General features: G+C 39.9%; 3 protein-coding genes across 3 annotated transcripts; 1 reads left to right on the top strand and 2 right to left on the bottom strand.

Annotated features, from left to right (window-relative positions):
* Positions 1 to 1,532: 1,532 nt before the first annotated feature.
* LOC109462949 (peroxisomal sarcosine oxidase-like) lies at positions 1,533 to 7,009 on the bottom strand. Its single transcript, XM_019759584.1, has 8 exons — positions 6,861 to 7,009; positions 6,428 to 6,576; positions 5,743 to 5,956; positions 5,117 to 5,299; positions 4,616 to 4,756; positions 2,967 to 3,128; positions 2,383 to 2,458; positions 1,533 to 1,846 (listed from the first exon to the last, which is right to left on the bottom strand). The coding sequence occupies exons 1-8, from the start codon at positions 6,963 to 6,965 to the stop codon at positions 1,710 to 1,712; spliced, it is 1,167 nt and encodes a 388-aa protein (XP_019615143.1). The 5' UTR covers positions 6,966 to 7,009; the 3' UTR covers positions 1,533 to 1,709.
* Positions 7,010 to 7,813: 804 nt separating this feature from the next.
* Positions 7,814 to 10,840, bottom strand: LOC109463203. Its single transcript, XM_019759926.1, has 3 exons — positions 10,752 to 10,840; positions 8,802 to 9,021; positions 7,814 to 8,373 (listed from the first exon to the last, which is right to left on the bottom strand). Exons 2-3 carry the CDS (start codon positions 8,990 to 8,992, stop codon positions 8,151 to 8,153), a joined length of 414 nt encoding a protein of 137 aa, XP_019615485.1. The 5' UTR covers positions 8,993 to 9,021; positions 10,752 to 10,840; the 3' UTR covers positions 7,814 to 8,150.
* Positions 10,841 to 12,060: 1,220 nt separating this feature from the next.
* LOC109462909 (alpha-2,8-sialyltransferase 8E-like) lies at positions 12,061 to 18,224 on the top strand. Its single transcript, XM_019759545.1, has 8 exons — positions 12,061 to 12,433; positions 13,346 to 13,528; positions 14,173 to 14,320; positions 14,734 to 14,846; positions 15,117 to 15,257; positions 15,671 to 15,794; positions 16,535 to 16,685; positions 17,333 to 18,224. Exons 1-8 carry the CDS (start codon positions 12,213 to 12,215, stop codon positions 17,566 to 17,568), a joined length of 1,317 nt encoding a protein of 438 aa, XP_019615104.1. The 5' UTR covers positions 12,061 to 12,212; the 3' UTR covers positions 17,569 to 18,224.
* The last annotated feature ends 430 nt before the right edge of the window (positions 18,225 to 18,654 follow it).

Genomic DNA, 18,654 nt, shown 5'->3' with positions numbered 1-18,654 from the left:
AGCATCCTTAACAACGAAATAATGTGTGCTTTGTACAGAATTGTTTTTTTAATCTTAATTTGTCATTGAATATGTTGTGCCATATGCCATGTAAAATCCATAGAATTCCCAAGACTTACTCTTTGGTATTGGATGGGTGAATATGTAAGGAATTTTGTATTCAATAAGGGAGAATCTTAGTGGAGGCATTTCACATGGTTATGTTTTGTGATAGTTCCTTTGTTAGGATGTATGCTTATATATTGCTTGCAGTGTGCAGATCATGTGAATCTTTTACAGCAAGGTACACATCAATTATCTTTTTGTTAGTAAGTCAGTTTATTGATTTAGCAACAAAAAGGGGCATGCATCTCACGACATTGTTATACATGTAGTTGTAACGTGCGTGGTATAGATGTTAACTTTGTACAGTTTTAAGCTGTGCGTTTTATAAAAGTAACTCGTGAATACAGTAGAGACTTAAACTATGATGCCCACATGCAGCCCATTTGGATTAAGATATACAACAACAAAAACTCATAAGCTTTGTGCTTTTATTCCAATGCTCTCATATCTATGTGAATAAAATAATTAATTACTGTACCAAGTGAATGTCTCATCCTCATCACTTTGTTTTCCTTTTGCCTCTGAGTGATCAGATAAAAATAAGCTTGACCTTTTGATTATTGCATGACAATTATTACTCAAAATGTCTGCATGACTCAGGTTTAGGCCATCATCTAAAAACTCTTCAAACCATCGCAAAGGAAACCAGGTAAGTGATAACGACAATCTATAGAAGCAGGCTAGCAGAGCTACCTGTATCCAGCGGAAGTTATGTCAGAAATGAGAGGATGGACGTATATATGTTCTACAGTAAGCACTCCTTGCTGTAAGTACAGTATGTATACCATTTTGTATCCCAATATAAAACATTTTGTGAACAGCTAGATCTGTTCAAAACTATGACTGGCACGAGGAACGAGAGTAAAAAAGGTCACAAACAGTTGGAATATACTGTAATATACAACAAAGGTTTTGGTAATGAATTCTACTAGTCAATAATTTGATGGCTATTTTAAGAATGTATACATATTGTAGCACCTTAATTTATATATATATGCCCAATCTAATATTTCATATTAGAGCATAAAGTCCAAAGGCTTCTTTCTAGTGGACTTTTAAAGTTCTTTGATGAAAAAACATCTTATTGTTACATTTTAATGTTACATTTAACATTTTAATGTTACATAATGATACCATGAAAATCATCACTGCACAAGTGTTTTTGGTAGTCAGCAAGGTACACAACATTTATCTGACTTATATACATAGACCTGTTGTTTGTTACAGACAGATATTGACAGTGAGCAGATACATGTGCATTGTGCGTGTATTAAATCTCAATTGCACTTGATTTTAGTTTATCAAAGTATCAATGTTTGGATTTATTTATTTCCAAATGCTGTGGTAACGTTACCTCTGATTTACCTCAGATTTAGACTCCTGTCTGACCATGTATGAAATTCAATGTGTTTGAGTAAGAATTAACAGAGCAGACCATATACGAAGGTAAACAATTATGTATTTGCTTTGCAAATGTTACCTTTCTAGTTTTATATCCAATTAAAGATTTATTCATATGTTTATCAAGACTAAGGTAGTAGGTATTTGAGGTAATTATACATATAAAATGATCTATATGCACTTTGCCCATCAAACAATATAGTTCAGAGTTTGGCTTGAGGAGTTGCCGTGTTGTGGAACCTATCTAGGGAGAACGGTGTCATGTCGTAAGATGGCTGCTTGTCCATAGCCAGTTCACACAGTAACTTCCCCACCACTGGTGCCAGCTTAAAGCCATGTCCTGTAAGGTGAGAAGAGAAACAGTTGCACAAGTCAGTGAGGGATTGTCACACATTAGGGTTCAAAATACTGGGTGCATGTGCACCTTAGTGCCCCCAAAATTGGAGCTGTGCACTCAAATATTTTCGTAGGTTCATGTATATAAAGATGTTGAATGTATAGTAGTATACAGCATATTCTTAACATCTAAGTGTAAGAAAAGTAACGTGAAAGTTATTGTTGACTGTTGTAGTACTTTTTTAAAACAATGAAACATGATTAGTTATTGGTGACATTCTACTTATTTTATTCTATATGGTGCACGCAAAAAAAATTGTGCACCCAATTTTTTAGGTGGGGTGCACCAGTGCAACTATTCCCAAAAATGAATTTCGAGCCCTGCACGGTGCACATTCTTACTTGACCTTCTCCCTGCTGTTTAACCTGGTAACCAATATAAATGTGGTGCCTGAAGGCTGCCTTAGCAGGCTGAAGGTTAATCTCAGAATGAAGGTATAAGTCATACATGTATCCAGTGTGAGTATTTCTGATGTTTACCTGAGAAGCCGGCCCCTATGATGATGTTCCTGTACTGTGGGTGACGATCCAGGATGAAGTCTTCATCAGGGGTGTTCTACAGAGGAATTCACAAGATAAACACAAACAGTTGTCAGCATACGGTATGACATTAGCAAATAAAGAAAAGACTAGTGTTTTTTTTGTCTTAAGTGTGCACACAAACATAAAGCTTTCAGGGACGTACACCATAATACATGATAGCCAGAAAATGATACATACATTTAATTTGTCTTTGCAATGTGAACACAAAACCAGTCATCTGACCATGCAAACTTAAGGTACAACTATGTAAGACTTTAAAACCACATCAATGAATTGAAACCTACTGCTAAATTGAACATTTTACACAAGGTCCTGTCCTTAGTGCTGAAATGTGATCCTACCCTCCCACCCCTGCTACAGTACATGGTCCTGTCCTTAGTGCTGAAATGTGATCCTACCCTACCACCCCTGCTACAGTACATGGTCCTGTCCTTAGTTTTACATAAGGATTCGTAAATCATACTTAAATGTTCACTGTACTTAGTTATATTGAAAATCACTAAATAATACTGAAAACTTACAGTATATATGCAGGACTCCTGAATAGCTGGAACACTCTCTAACCCAGGGAAGTGTTTCCTGACATAGTCACACATCATCCTCACAATCTCCTGGTTACCTCGACTACCTGCAACACCATCTCTGTCGTCTGGATCAATCACTGGACCAGAATGGTAGCACAGCTGCAGATAAAAAAACAGAAAAAACAGCAGAAAATTTAGCCTTTTGAAAGGCATACAGTGCAATGTCAGAGTGGCAAAACTGGATTTTCAAAGTGAATTTTCTAGTCATTCTTTTAATGTAGTAAGTTGAATCAATGCACCTTATACTGCCCAGGTATTGCTGTTATAGATTGTAGATACCCTGTAACCATGCACATGTACATATGTAAAATACTGGGAACGCATCTACAAATGTATAGCTACAACACCTGCACTATGCAATGTGAACCAGTCAGAATTGTGCTGAAGAAGGTCACCGAAATGTCGGGTGAATTGGTTGTATAAGAGTCTGTTTATGAAAGTAAGAATTCAGTCTCATCGATAGTGACATGTTATTAACTCTATTAAGAAGATATTATCATTAATTAATTAATAATCTTTACACTATAGCACTAGTGTAAGAATTAGGAGAGTAGAAACTGAAAGACACTCCTGGTCCCGGGCCAGGGTTCGAACCCACGACCAAACTGGGCACCAGTCCACATGCTGACGCTGTAACGATTTGGCTAAAATGTCTAGACCCATCGGCCAGGTCAGTTGGTAGCGCCTATCAACCCCCACTGTTACACCTGTTAGAAAGAAAGGCAAAGGGGTTTCTCCTCCCTTTTACAGCCACTGCCATAAGTCAATGTGCCATCCCTCTCATTTTTTTTTTCATTTTGGAATTAACTGTTAGTACCATCTATGCCCATTTTTTTCTCACCAAAACTGAAAATCACAATCACACTTCCTGCTATACCTTAAATTTCCCAGGGTATTCCCAGCTGGGCATTCCGTACAGTTCTAGTTCAGACATTCGGAATGACTCGTCTGGTATCCAGACTTTAACCCATGGAAACCCTCGGGAGGAAGAGTACATTCCGGGCACTTTTTCCTGCCAGTATGGTACAGTGATTCTAACTGCCTGTGAAGTAAAGATGATGTCTATATGGTTAAACATGTGGACAGATAGTGTGTTTTTTTCGGACTGTGCAGGTAACCAACATTTCATTCTTAAGAAAAGTATTGTCATGGTGAGATCTTTAAAGACCGTACGTAAAAACTTTTGAGCCAATAATTTCATAAGGTTGGTGAATGATTGAATAACAAAGTTCTTTATTCACAACCACTTGTTTACAAGAGCCAATGTTTTGATGACCGTCTGTCATCTTCATCAAGGATCCGGATATGATGGTTTGCTGTGAACTGTGAACCAGTTACTAGCTTCATTGCCCAGTGAACCAGCAACACCTTAAGCCTCAGTGTACAGCAAACCAATCATTATAGCCCTCAGATGTAGGTGACAGACGGTCATCAAAATTTTGGCTCTTGAAAACAAGTGATTGTGAATAAAAAACTTCAATACTCATTCATCTTTTGAGTTCATCTGTTGAAGTCTCTAGTACAGTGTGATAAATTTCTTGAGAGTGATATGATGGTTACACAGCACAGCCCCTGATGAAAGATACCTTGAATATTCCTGGGTACTCTAAGCAGGGAAGACCATATTTATGGAGAGTGGTGTGGTCTACAAACACAGGGAAACCCTTCTTTAGGGCGTACGTGCCTGGCTGCTTCTCTCGCCAGTATAGCACACTGATGCGTACAGGCTAGGAAAACGGTAACATCATCTCAAGTTGAAGACACAATGACATACAAGTATAGATACATTACATTACTATCATAAAACTGTTATCATGAAATACTGTAGGGCAACTTTTATTTCATAACAAATTACCATAATTGAGCTAAAACATGTATAGTACATGGCTGCAAAAACACATGGCTATTGTACATATTCCTTCCACCCCATTGAAAAAAAATGTTGCAACCAGTACTGTCTCTTAGCTTGCTTACACTGAAACATAAGAGACATTTCTGATTGTGTAAGAGACATTACTGGTTCTGTAAATTAAAGAAAATCCCAATATCAAAAGCATTTCATGTTTAAGATTGTGTAAAATCATCACCTTAAGAGGTGGGTGAAGTCCCAGAGGTCCCAACAGTTTCCCCGCCCAGGGCCCTGGTAGGAGGAGAAGTTTGCGTGTCTTGTACGCGGACTTGGACGTGTGGACGGTCACCACATCACCTGGGTCAATCCGCACCACCTTCTCCTCATCATGTATCCTTCCGCCATACTTCACAAACAGATCCTGACGCAGGAGAGAAAATAGCTCCAAAGGTTTACACTTATTGTCTGTTACTTGGAAGTGACGCTTGGAAGTTTATACCCGATGCAAGGAAACTATGAGTAATGACAACTAGAAATTCTTACTCATTTGCAAAGCAACTGCATAATGTTTACCTTTGCATATGGTCTATTTTGTTAATTCTTACTCAAACACATTCACATATATGGCGACAGGAGTCTAAATCACTCCTACTATAAAATTGCAACATTATGTAACCCAACACCAGTTAGTGACAGTCTGGGTCAGAGGTCAGGAACGGAAGAAGAAGAGGAGGAAACTGAGCAAAAACAATATGTTTTCCTTCGGTAAACATAATAATCAAGGTAGATCTACAAGCTTTTAGCCTAACTTTAAAAAATATTTTTTGATTTCCTATTCCAATGAGATAATTTGTAACTTCTGACCTGGAAGCACCTGAGTGCCTTGTCAGCCTTCAGCACCCCTGCCTCAGGGTCCAGAACTGCTCGGTAGTCTGCAGGGAAGCTCAGGTTTGGGAATCTCAGCTTCAGGTCATCAGAACTGAGTCTCTCAAACTCACTCCCTGCACCTGACAGACTCCGCTCTGTCTCAGCCAGCTGTTTGGATGACCGCGGTCCTACCATCAGACCACCGGTTTTCCTTGTGAAAAAAATAACAAACCGTGAAACAACATATTATCAAAGCTGAACCACTTCATCCTTAGAGGCTGTTACTAGTTACTACACACTACACACGCAGTAACAAACATTTGTGGTCTGAGAAAAATGGAATGTTAGCAGAACAATCCGTTTTTGCAGCAAAAATGATTTGGCGAATTGTTTGTTCACCATACAGAAGTTACCGCAAAAAAACGCGAATATAAGTACCAGGAAAAAAAATTATGATTTTCAGTTAAGTGCAGTTATCATTCAGTACTACTGGGCAGTGTCTACAAGGGAATAGCACGTATATACCACCTGAATAGACCAACCCTGAATGTCAATCATAATAGAAATTAATCCAAAAGTAAGATCAACTGTTTCCATTTCTATGCTTTGCTTTGCATGTATACATTAGGTGAAGATGGGCAGGACTATAGGATCGGTCTGTTGACATTTGTGTCCACCTTACATGTAGAGCTGTGTGCCTGTTTCCCGCTCCACCTGTTCCCAGATAGGGTACGCTTCGTTCATCATCCGTGCATAGTGCTGCTGGACGTACGCCTTTCGGATGATCCGGCTGGCACCGTGGGAGCTCCCTCTACTGTGCGGCAAGGGGAACTGCAGGGAAGCAACGGAGCAAATTCAGCAGCTTTAAAACGTTGATATATAATTCTCTGATCTACAATAAAGGTGGAGTTAAAAAGTGTTGTATTAAGCATGTCCTTTGTAGCAGTAGCAGTAACACCTATATGTGACCTAGATTGCAAACTGTAAACTGACTGTCCTTGGTTTGTTTACGTAACTTGGAGTCAATCATGATCAATCATTAAGGCTGTATTCTGCGGAAGTAAGTAAGAGACTTAAACTTTACTGCATGTTTCAAGAACGCTTCCTTGCCTTACCTGCTCGATGAGAAGTGTTCGGCAGCCGTTCTTAGCCAGGTGAAAGGCCGTGACGGACCCTTCTATCCCCGCCCCCACCACTACTGCGTCCCACACTTCCGCCATCTTTACCTTCTAACCTTAATTGGGACCTTCCACTGAAATAGTAGGGGAGGCCGCAAAATATATTCTCCTATTTTGATCTTTCATATGAAAGAAATTCTTCATGCAAACTTGGCTGTATTTTTCCCATCTTTTCTATCTCTTTAGACGTAGTGGAAGTTACGAAATCGATGTTTAAACTAACTCTTTGCGTTTTGCAAAACCTGATATTAAATCAAACCTCCCGACATGGCATCGGGCCTCTCAGACATGTAACGTTCTTTTAAACATTTAACTTTCAAAAACTTTCCCAAGTCCACCTCTGGTATTTCTGGCTATGAAAGTATCTATATTTAAAAAAAACAACAATGATATGCAGGGTAGAGGGTAGTCCTTTGTAATTATTTTTGCGATCTTTGTCCTTTTGCGTGGACAATTTGTGATCGGTGCCGTACTGTCTCAGGCCTCTCAGGACTAGTCAGGACTGGTCAGGTCTGGTTCCAACCAGTGTGACAACTAAGCTTAAGCAAAGGTCACGCAACAAACCTCTGACAAACATAAATTTTGGGGAAGATTGACAACCGGCTCAACCAGTTAACACACGCCCTTTTTTTCTGCAATAATATTTTGTTGCCGCTAAATGGCGCTTTTGATCCATGGCGTGCTGCTATATTTTCAATGTGTATAAGATGTATATAACGTAACGGTATTGGTTATGTTGACGGAAATAGTTCAGTTATGATTTCTAGATTATTGGGTTCATGATATTGGCAAATGATCTAGAGTATCTCTTCAATTGAATGATTAATTCTTGTGTACCTGCAAATATCCAAAGGTGCATTTACAACATTTAATAAAGGCTGCTACTGGGCTAGCAACAGAAGTTTTATTACATCAACAAAAGCTTTGCAACATTTTCACTGTACATTCCAGGTCTATGAATTGACAACATATTACATAAACTAAGTTATGCACTGCTCATACATAAATATGAATTGATTGACACTATCTGACACCTTTATATCAAGATGCTTTGAGTCCAGTTCATTCTATTTTTCTGTGGAGAATAATCACAATTTATTAAACTACCTACTAGTACCTAGTGCATTTTGTAATAGAATCTGTTGATCCATGATCATTGGGAGGAAAGATCCTTGCCATAGGTACACCTGTATATTTTTCTATTCACAGCTAATGCAACCACTGTGGTTACCTCCTCTCACTATGAGGAGGAATGATTGTCAGTGATTGTCCAGTTTTTTCTATGAAAAGTTGCAAATTCTCAACCGTCCATACTCCAGTGGTGGCGTCTCTCGTGCAGTACGTTCGTAACGTTCCCTTCTCCCGACCGCCGACCACGGGAATATCCAGCTTGGCGTATCCGAGGTGCGGCTGCACATTATTCACTTCTGTATCGCCAAGGTCAAGGTGCCTGTAGAGGTTGGAAAAGTTTGACATTGGAGAGGTAACACAAACAGGAACAAACTGTTTCATGGTGATTTCCAAAAATATGCTCAGGTCAGATGGTAAGGACATAGCACATGCATGATACATATACAGTCAAACCTGTCTATAAAGACCACTCAATGGACTTACCGGTAAGCAATTTGGTCACTATAGACAGGTGGTCTCTAATATGAGGAACCATTACCATTTATGCAGAATTTTCACCGCCGATTACGAATTACGTTTAAGTCTCAGAGCTTTATTTGCAACTAATGTACTACATGTATTATGAATTACGTTGATTTTTTGGGAGGCTGCCTATGGATTACAAAGTCTAAAAAGGCCTGATTACACCTTACAAAAAAGGGCACACAGGCCCGGGGGGGGGGGAGTCTATAGCTCTATCATACGTACCTGGTTCTAAGAGGAGGTGCCCCGAGTGCTACCATGGCTGCAGAGTCCTGACTTAAGGCCTCCAGGGACTTCTTGTAGTACTCCCCGGCTGCCAGGCTGTTCTGGAGCCGGTTCCGCATGAGGAAGGCGCTCCCCAGGGCCAGGGCACCTCCGTACAGGGCTATCCTTTTCAGTAGCTCTGTACTCACCATACTTAGCTCGGTAGTAAGAAATTATGTTCCTGTATGATAAGAAAACTTCGTTGCAGGACATGGCACAAGGCAACAAGTATTGAATATACATGTAGCACAATTAAGTATAGAATAAAATTTAACATCCTATATAATTAATTACTAGGCTAATCACGAGTTGTGATACTTTTCTTATAACAAAGTATTTTACATAACTATTAGATGTAACATGCAACAATTTCTGTACAGTACGTAGATGAACAAGTGAACATGGCAATGGTAGTGTATTAATAATCATGATATATATAATTATTCGTTCTCTATATAGAGGTGGATAATATGATTTTTTAAATCGATAATACTGTAATAAAACTCGTAAGTATCGACTCTGGTAACATGATTTGTAAAGAATCGGTGGCTAGAAAATTTATCATAACATACGCGTATACCAGGACACCAAGTGTGGGGAGGGGGCTCGTCACTGAATGACATCCAGTAAATTTCTAGCGGGGACCAATCAGAGGGCTGCTGAATAATTTGAATAATTTATCAAGGCCCACAGACGCGGTTCTTTCACTTGTAAATTAGCCAATTACCACCGAGCCGGTGGCACACGATGGGCGAAAACATGTATTTCACACCCATTGTACGTCGACATAAAGCGCTTATACATTACAAGCAGAATTTTCGTAGGACTGCCATTACTTTAGTTTGCAGCATGTGTATTGAGAACGAGTATCTTCATAATTCTGCTGGTTGTTTGTAGAAGAACGGCAAAATAAAACAGTTTTCAATACCAACACGACTTAGCAGATAACACGTAATGAAGCCCATTTTTTACGCAGATTGTAGCACTACGTAATATTACACAAACTAACAGTAGATGTTTTAAGGAATTCACAGAAATGACAATGATAGATAATGTAACGGATAAACATTATACAGCACAAAATAAAGAGTAACAGTAATGTAGTCGTCTTTGGCCGGGTATGGCAAGTTATAGTACGTACATGTATCGGTTCAATCTTTAACGGGTAAGTTGACAGCAACAAGCAAGATGCATAGGTTCTATTACTTTTGTAGCTCACTTGCGTCTAGATTTGGGACGAACCCATGTTACTTTTTCGCCGCAGTTTTTCATGTAGTGGTTACTTCGACAGCCTTTCCGCTGACGCAAACATATTAGTTTGAGGTTCCACAGTTCTTACAACGTTAGCGCTTGAAGTGGTGTTTTCCAAGTTTGTTGGTCTGGTGATGTTGTCTTTGTTGGCTTGTTGTCTGTCATTTCCCTCCATTTTTATGTTTGGCGGCCCGTCTTCGATGGGTTGGGTTTGGTTCACAACTTGATCTCGGCTTCGCTAAGATCCGTTCCTTCCCGTACGTAGTGGTCGCTCCATTAGCGCTAGTGCAGCCACATTTGAATGTGTAAAACTTAATGTCTACAGTCCCGTTTTGATTCGTTCATCAAAGTAGATTTTACTAAGGTATGACTTTACTAACTGATTGTGGAAGTACTAGTACTTAGTACTGAAGTAAACAAGAAACAATATACGCGCTCTGGTTGAGTTCAAGGCATTTACAAGAAACAAGGTGCTAATAGCCGCTAGTCGGTGACGCGTCAGCATGCAGCCCTATAATTGGTCCCCGCTAGAAATCTACTGGATGTCATATAGTGTACACGGGGGAGGGGGGTATCGCTAGCCTTTCCCCAGGAAGGTCTCCGTCGCCTTGGAAAGTGTAAGCGCCCCCCAAGTATGACAAAACCTTGAAGTCTACTTACAGCTGATCACATACACCTTGTGGTCAACATCCATTCAATGTAGAACAGAAAACAAGAGCCGGAGAATACGAGGCATGCATGCAACTCACTCACACACAGGGAGAGAAGTTGCAGACGACCTTTGGGTCAAAGGTGACTTGATAGGTCAAGGGTTACTAGCACTAACTGTATCCTGATTACCCACATCTTACGACTCTGTTCTTCACGTCATCATCAGTATTAATCACTGATACCTGGCAGTTACCTTGTTTCGCGTGTTAACAGACTTTATTTCTCGACTGTAATATCATCCCTGTTCTATAGTTTCACTTTTGTTACTCTCCAAGCAGAGGTTCGGGTTTAGGTTTATTTTTGGCGTGTTTTTAGGCTTTTTTATCGGGCTTTCTTTGTTGCACTGGTATCTTTTTTTTACGCCAACCCGCAAAAAAAGATACCAGTGCAAGAAAAAATATATATATAAAGAGGCCCCGAAACCCGAAAAAAAGAAACCAAAACCCAAACCTTTGCTTAGAGAGGAGCAATGTTCCTTCTCGGTGGATATGACCTCTGTTGCCTTTGCCCAACGGGCAACACTTAAGGTTTCTGAGTCTTCAGGTTGGATCATGGCAATTATGGTAGGAATATACTCATGCACACGCAACTTGGATGAAATACACCCCTCTTTTAAAGTGGCACCGTCCGTTAGCAATGTAACTTTCTTACCAAGTGGTTAATTTTGTCGAACTTGTCAATTTCTGTACTTTTTCCGCCACTCAACGCGTTCACATATAACATTACCTTTGTTGTCTTTGCCCACTTTTAGAACCACCAACAGTAACGTTACACTCAATTCCCCTATTCTTTTTGTCTACATAACCAAAATAGCAACAGCACTGTACTGGCAGATCACCACCGGTACAACCTGTTTCTGACCTAATTACTAGTATTCAGGAATGTCCTGGGATGTGGCACACTGTCTGCGAAACGACCCGTAACGCCACACCTTTGTGCGTCAAACGCTTCTATGCAGACGTCATCAAAGACCGCTTTCTTTCGTCACTACGTTGAAGCAAATGACAACGGAAAGGGGGACTATGATACAGGTGATCTAGGAAACACCAAAAGGACTGCAGATGCCTCTCTAGAAGTACATCGGAGCCGAGGAAATCCGATGTAGCCAACCTGAGGTGAACGAAATATCGGCATACAGATCCGCCTAGAGACAACAGGTTTAAACCCGAGGAATTTTACTTCCTGCTCGTGATAATCTGACTTCCTGCTCGTGATAATCTGTTACGCTTGGACACAGGGAACCTAGTGTCTATCACCCTTTATGATGTGCTACGTGTTTAGTGTGAAAGGAAAACCTTGGATCATCTAGTCATCAAGACCTACAACCAAACGTCGTCGCAACTCTACCACAGGCCAACATTAGGACGTAAGACCAATAGATTTTTGGGTAGGCAAACCCCACTGATACTTATGCCAGGTCCTGAGCTATACCCGAAGCACACAGAACTGGATTTTGTGTATAACAACTACAGACGGTGGAAACGCAAAATGGCTGTCTCCAATGCGAGACGCTTGGGTCGCCATGTCGTGAACGTGCTCGGGTGGCTGCTGTTGGCCGGACAAATGTTCTGGGCACCCCGACTAGTCACAGAGGACACAGCCTGTAACTGTGCTACATTATCAAGAGCCAGGTAAGTGTTAGAAATGTGTTTCTGTCATATTTCACCACTATGGACGACGCTATGTACATGTGTAATTACTTCATCCTATACAGTATTGTTTTTGACTTGTCTGTCTGCTATGTGATAAGAGGTGAAAATATTCTAGTCAAACTTTCTAGTCAAAACACATGATGGAAATACGACTATATATTGAGTTTCTTTCGCTACACAACCCTAAGTTCTGAACATGTATACCGGCCGACGTTTCCGTAACTCCTCGGCTGCTGAATTTACCATACTGATTATAAACCAGAATTATATGGCGATATCTTTGAACCATCTAACACACTTCGTAAAATGCTGTACGTGTTGTCTAAACTGATTGCAAAGTGGAAAAGAAAGCCCTCAGGGAATTCTAAAATGTACTTCTGTAGAACTCTTGTAACATTTGAAAAGGGGAAAGTCGAGAACTACTGGTTCAAATCAGAGTATAATGATTGATTAACTGAACCATTCAAATATTATGTATGAGAAAATGAACACAATGTCACAACCTATTTAGATTATTCAGTACCCTACTTGTCATGCGCGGTGATTGGTCTAGAGGAATCACGTGATGCATCTCACTCTAGCTCTATATAGGGCAAGCGGAGGAAGATCTCTATCAGTGAGCATTCCAGAGGTTCTCCGTCCGCCCAACCCTCGACATTTTCGGGGGGGGGGGGGGCAGCGGGCGCCATGACCTTAATGATACTTAGGGCTCCAGACGGCAGTATCCCCATCACTCATTCCGGAGGAAGAGGACTGCGCATGATAAATAGAATACTTCTGTTTACCTATGCATATCTTTTCTATGTATAGTACCAACGCAACTTTATAGCATAATAATAACTCGATATATTCAACTTTCAATCATATCTTTATTCTGCCAATTCCATTCAGATCTGTTAAAGGCGCCAATACCAACAACTGGGACAGAAGAAGCTTGAGAAGACTTTTCGAAACAACAGAGACAGGGGACTTCCCGGATAAAGAAGAAGCTCAAGCGACACTGCTGAACGATCCCAGTCTTCTGGAAAAGCTTCCGGATCGAGAGTTTGATCCACAAGCCGGAGAAAAAATGAGGTGAGCCAAAACATACAATACTAGAAAGGTAACATTTGCAAAGCAAATGCATAATGATAATGTTTACCTTCGTATAAGGTCTGCTCTGTTAATTCTTACTCAAACACATTCATGTCATATGGTCAGACAGGAGTCTAAATCCCTCCTGCTAAGAAAAGTGATTTTATGGTGGGGGAAAACCAACATGTTCAGTGATACTGATTTCAGTGAGAAGTATATAATTAACATACAGTAACGTAACAGAAACAAAAATTGTACACAATTTTTATTCAAACATATACATGTATGAGATGTAACATCTGTGTCCATAATATCACCAGGGTCCATAATATCGCCACCTTGAGAAATAGTGTGCTTAAAGATATTTTTACTGTAAAAATATATTTTTATTTTTATAAAAAAATATTTTTACTGTACATTTGATGTGTGAAGGAGTGCATACCAAAAGTACGTTACAGTAAAAATATCTTAAAGCACACTGTTTCTCAAGGTGGCGATATTATGGACCCTGGTGATATTATGGACACAGATGTTAAACAGAGAAGGAGGAAACATATTAAAGTAACATGCAAAAATTCAACATTGTATTGAACCTGTCTTTCGACTGTTCAATATTGCATTACATATTTTTTTATTGATTTTAGGACTGAGTTGCTAAAGAAGACTGGACTCCGGGAGTATCTTTACGCCACCAAGAAAAACTTCCCTGTTGGAGCCACCATCCCTGCCTTACAGGAAATAGACAATACGGTGAAACAGATCCTACCAGTGCACCATGCGGTCTTCCCAGAGGTACGGCTTTAACATAACAGCAGTCAGATATCTGCAATAGTATCTTTATCTTTTTTTATATTTCAACATTTATCACATGGCGATGCCACACTCAATTTTTTATTATTTTTTTAAATATTTATGCCGCCACCAACGCAGACAAACGCACAACAACAGCCATACTCATTTCACCTGAAATAAGTGAGGAATTCGAACTCGGGGCCTCTTGGTTCCTCTTGGTTTTAAACATTCGGGTGTGGACGGGAGGTTCGGTCATGGTTAGCAGGCGGTTGTCTGGCATTCATGAGTAGGTAGAGGCGTGGCTGGGGTCAAATCTGATCTAAATTTTACTCAAATTCGATTCTTTTAGAAAAGTAGGCGTGGCCTAAATCTTGTCGTACAACAAAAAAAAACCTAACACATTATTCCTCTAGGATATCCAGTTGCCGAATTCCCCTATGCAGAAATGTAGTGTGGTTCTAAATGGTGGAATTTTGCGAGGAAGCCGATGTGGAAAGGAAATAGATTCGTCAGACTATGTCTTCAGGTGAGAAGAAATCGTTTTACACATAAGATTGTTAGGATTGTCAAGATTGTAAAAGACTGAGTTGAGTAAAAAGAGGAAAGGTTTTCTAATTGTAGCTGCAGCGTTTTTTGTTGTTGTAGCTTGAATCAAGGACGCAATACCCTTCCTTGAATTGGGGTTCGTTTAATAGTAAAATGAATACTAGTAATCTGTTTACGAAAGTCTGTTTTCTCAAGTTTGTGCTTTTGTCATGTTTGTTTATTTCTGTGTTTGTTTGTTTGCTGAATGCAGGGACGACATCCCACCTGTAACGTATCAAGCTTTCAGAAACAAAGATGGCGACTTCGATCAACGTCACGTGACTTACTACAGAGACGTCGGCAACAAGACCAACTTTGTGGCACTGAATATGTCACATGTCGTCTTCGATTAGTGAGTCGGACGATTAGATTTCTCCCATAATTTACTAAAAAAAATCCCCCTCTAGTGGCACAAATGGCAGCAGGTTATTTTTTCTTCCGTCTTTTCGTCTTTTATTTAAATCCGGAGGCATGATGATGATGATGATGATGTCTGTCAAAGTCATTTTGGTCAAACACTACTCTCCAAGCAGAGGCTTGGGTTTTGGGTTATTTTTGGCGTGTTTTAGGCTTTTTTTTATCGGGGTTTCTTATTTGCACCTGAATTTTTTTTTCACCCAACCCAACAAATTTCAATGCAAAAAAAGAAACCCCGATAAAAAAGCCTATTATAGAAAAAACGCGCCAAAAATAAGCCAAAACTGGCCAAACCTCTGCTTGGAGAGTAGTCAAATACCGACATTATTCTTGGTCTGTTAAACACAGTTTTAAAGGAGACATGCAGCCTGCAGAGACATATCTTGTAGTGTATCGACGGTACCTGAAACAGTACAAGGAACAGGGGAGCCTCATCTGGACCCACCTCTTCCCGATCGAATCCGAGACTTTGGTGAGTTATTTCCGCTAGAAGTTCTCTCGTCCCACACAGTACACACTGTAAGCCATCAATCTTCAAAATACCACCCATGTCAAAGGCATCCAATGCAGTTTTTAGGAATGTGAAAAACTCGATTCTTCAAAGCCAATATTCTAGTCATTTATCGGGATATCTACATACTGAGTTGAAACCACAGTGTCCAATGTACTAGTATATTGACCCTCATGGAGGAAAAATACCCAAAATTCTGACGAAAAATGGTTAATGGAAGGGCGCTGGGCTGATTTTTAGGGTACCACCCAGAAAATGATGGACTCATCTTGGGGCTTCTTTCTGCAGTTCTAGTGCCAAAAGTATGAAAAGCTGAAGCAAATGTGCGAATATGAAGCAGTATGTGTCAATATCACAAAAATTGCCTTATTCAGAATATTTCCAGTTTTGCTGCCCTGAAATCGCATCGGATGCCTTTAAGCTCAAAAAAGGTACACAATCCCCCCCAAAATCGTTAGTTTATCATATGCATAAGGACTCCCCCTCCCCGAATTTAAATGCACCATCCTCTATACATGGTATGTCGTTCAAGTTTAAATTCAAGGCTCATAGAACTACATGTCTTCACTAGTCGAGCAGTTAGGTTTCACAAAGCAGTAGACATGTAAAACATGAAACGCAGTATTCACCTTTTTCCGATGAGTTTTAAAGAGAGCATTGTGCCAATGAATAATGTGTTGCAATATGTTTTGAACCGCTAGGCTCTGAGGGCGCTACGCTCCATGTTCATCAGTACGGTTTTCCAAAGGCTGGGCGTGGCCAGTACCATGGTAACGTCACACCCCAGGTTCATACAAGGTGTGCAGGGCTTCTGGAAGGAGCTGAATCTCAGGAGTCCACGCGCGTCACATGGTGAGTCATTATGAAATAGAAAAGGGTAGATGCAAACAATTGTCTGTTAACGACAGAGTATGTAAATATTGTACAGGAAACGCAGTGGAGGATGAAATGCACTTTATTTGCCATTGCCCTCATTATAGCGCCGAAAGAGATAAGCTATTTGAAATGGTCACCAAAATGTTCCCTAGCTTTATTCACCTTCCCAGCCTACAAAAAACTGCATTTCTATTAACACCTCCCAATTCATACTTCTCGCAAAATGTTGCTCCAAAACTTCAGCCAACCATGGTCGATTGGTTGTCAAAACAGAAACTACAAATGCTGAATGTATGACTTTTTCGACTGATGTTCGACATTAAATATGAGAGATTTATTTCATTTATTTTATTTTATTTTATTCACATGGATTTTTGAGCATTAGACAGGAAGCACTCGTTGTGCTTATGTGAATCCGCTACTCATAAAACATAATACAAAGTAAACATAAAGATGACATATGTGAGATTACTTATCATTTTCTGACTCTCAAAAAAAACATGCAGACTGAAGATAATATTTCAGCCTGATAAGAGTGATATTCTATTTCTCGTTTGAGAGCAAACTGCTCTCTTTATGAAATTTGTTCAGCTAATATGATATTTTATATCTTTGATTCTCAGGTCTGATCATGACAGCCATTTCCATGGCACTGTGCGAGGAAACCCACCTCTATGGCGTCTGGCCCTTCCCGGTGGACTACGAAGGCCGACAGGTACATTACCGCTACTACTACGGAAGCGATTCCGACCAGATGCGCGAAAACTCAGAGTACGACTTTCAAGAGGAATTCGACCTTTTGCGAATATTACACAAAAGAGGATTGTTAAAACTACACATTGGGACGTGTAGCGCTTGAAACACAAATTTAGTCCTTTTTGTTAACTTAATATGAAAGACATACAATATGACTTAGGCATACAATATGACTTAATGTTAGAAACATTATATTTGTTACCAAACGTCTGTGGATCCAGAGATATAGTACTGCAACATGATCTTTATTTTATGTCATGTCTAACATTAGTTAATATTTGCACCAACAGTTGTTATAGAATAATATTTTACTCTGTGAGTTCTAACTGAGCCATCGTTGGCACGTTATAGTTCTGCCACGAATACATATAACGAGTAGGCATGAAATAAAACGTATATAACTAGAAAGGTAACATTTCCAAAGCAAATGCATAATGTTTACCTTTGCATATGGTATGCTCTGTTTCTCACATCCATATATATGTTCAGACAGGAGTCTAAATCCCTCCTGCTGTAAAATTGCAACATGATGTAACCCAACACCGTTAACATGGTGACAGATGTCTGGTTAAGGACATTGACCTTATTGGTTCGGAGAAGAAGAGGAAGAAACAGGGTAAAAACAATATGTTTTCCTTCGGTAAACATATAATAAGTAAGATAAGTGATGAATAGAACGTATAGTCTGTACACATGCGTCTAAGTGTAGCACAGACTAAATATAATACTAGTAATTGAAAAATAAAGTTTTAATACAGAGTTTTTTTAACGGTGTCGCTCAATGCAAGGCCAATTATTTTTGGCCACTTCTAGGCATAGAGCTAGAGGTACTTAAGTGAGTATAATGTAGTTATGTCAGGAAATGGCGGTGGACCTTTGTTTTGAAGCTTTGTGGATTGTAATCGGACGGAAAGCAGCTGTTTGGAAGAGAGTTCCATAATTTTGCAGTCCGGGGAAAGAAGCTGTTGTTGTAAAATGAATTGGAGACAGGTATGTTAACGGTGTATTGATGAGAGCTGGAAGAGAACCTAGTGGCACGCTGAAAGGTTCTGAGCGGCGGAACAAGAAGTGCAAGTTCTCCTGAACATCGACCGTGAAAATATCTGTAAAAGAGGGATAGGGATGCGACATTGCGTCTGTGTGAGAGGAAATCCAGCTTTGCGGTCAGAGAATGGCCGATGGCAACACA

The sequence above is a fragment of the Branchiostoma belcheri genome, unplaced genomic scaffold, assembly GCF_001625305.1.
Source record: "Branchiostoma belcheri isolate BF01 breed outbred unplaced genomic scaffold, Haploidv18h27 scaffold1, whole genome shotgun sequence".
In the NCBI taxonomy this organism is placed as follows: Eukaryota; Metazoa; Chordata; class Leptocardii; order Amphioxiformes; family Branchiostomatidae; genus Branchiostoma; species Branchiostoma belcheri.
This window is presented reverse-complemented; position numbering and strand designations above follow the sequence as displayed.

Excerpts from the sequence above, each read along its gene's own strand:
- LOC109462909 (XM_019759545.1), top strand. The coding sequence starts at position 12,213 with ATGCCAGGTCCTGAGCTATACCCGAAGCACACAGAACTGGATTTTGTG. Across the intron at positions 13,529-14,172 it reads CAAGCCGGAGAAAAAATGAG|GACTGAGTTGCTAAAGAAGA; the intron begins GTGAGCCAAAAC and ends TATTGATTTTAG. Across the intron at positions 14,321-14,733 it reads ACCATGCGGTCTTCCCAGAG|GATATCCAGTTGCCGAATTC; the intron begins GTACGGCTTTAA and ends TTATTCCTCTAG.
- LOC109462949 (XM_019759584.1), bottom strand. The coding sequence starts at position 6,965 with ATGGCGGAAGTGTGGGACGCAGTAGTGGTGGGGGCGGGGATAGAAGGG. Across the intron at positions 5,300-5,742 it reads AGGCACTCAGGTGCTTCCAG|GATCTGTTTGTGAAGTATGG; the intron begins GTCAGAAGTTAC and ends CTCCTGCGTCAG. Across the intron at positions 2,459-2,966 it reads AGGAGTCCTGCATATATACT|AACACCCCTGATGAAGACTT; the intron begins GTAAGTTTTCAG and ends ATTCCTCTGTAG.
- LOC109463203 (XM_019759926.1), bottom strand. The coding sequence starts at position 8,992 with ATGGTGAGTACAGAGCTACTGAAAAGGATAGCCCTGTACGGAGGTGCC. Across the intron at positions 8,374-8,801 it reads GCACCTCCTCTTAGAACCAG|GCACCTTGACCTTGGCGATA; the intron begins GTACGTATGATA and ends CAACCTCTACAG.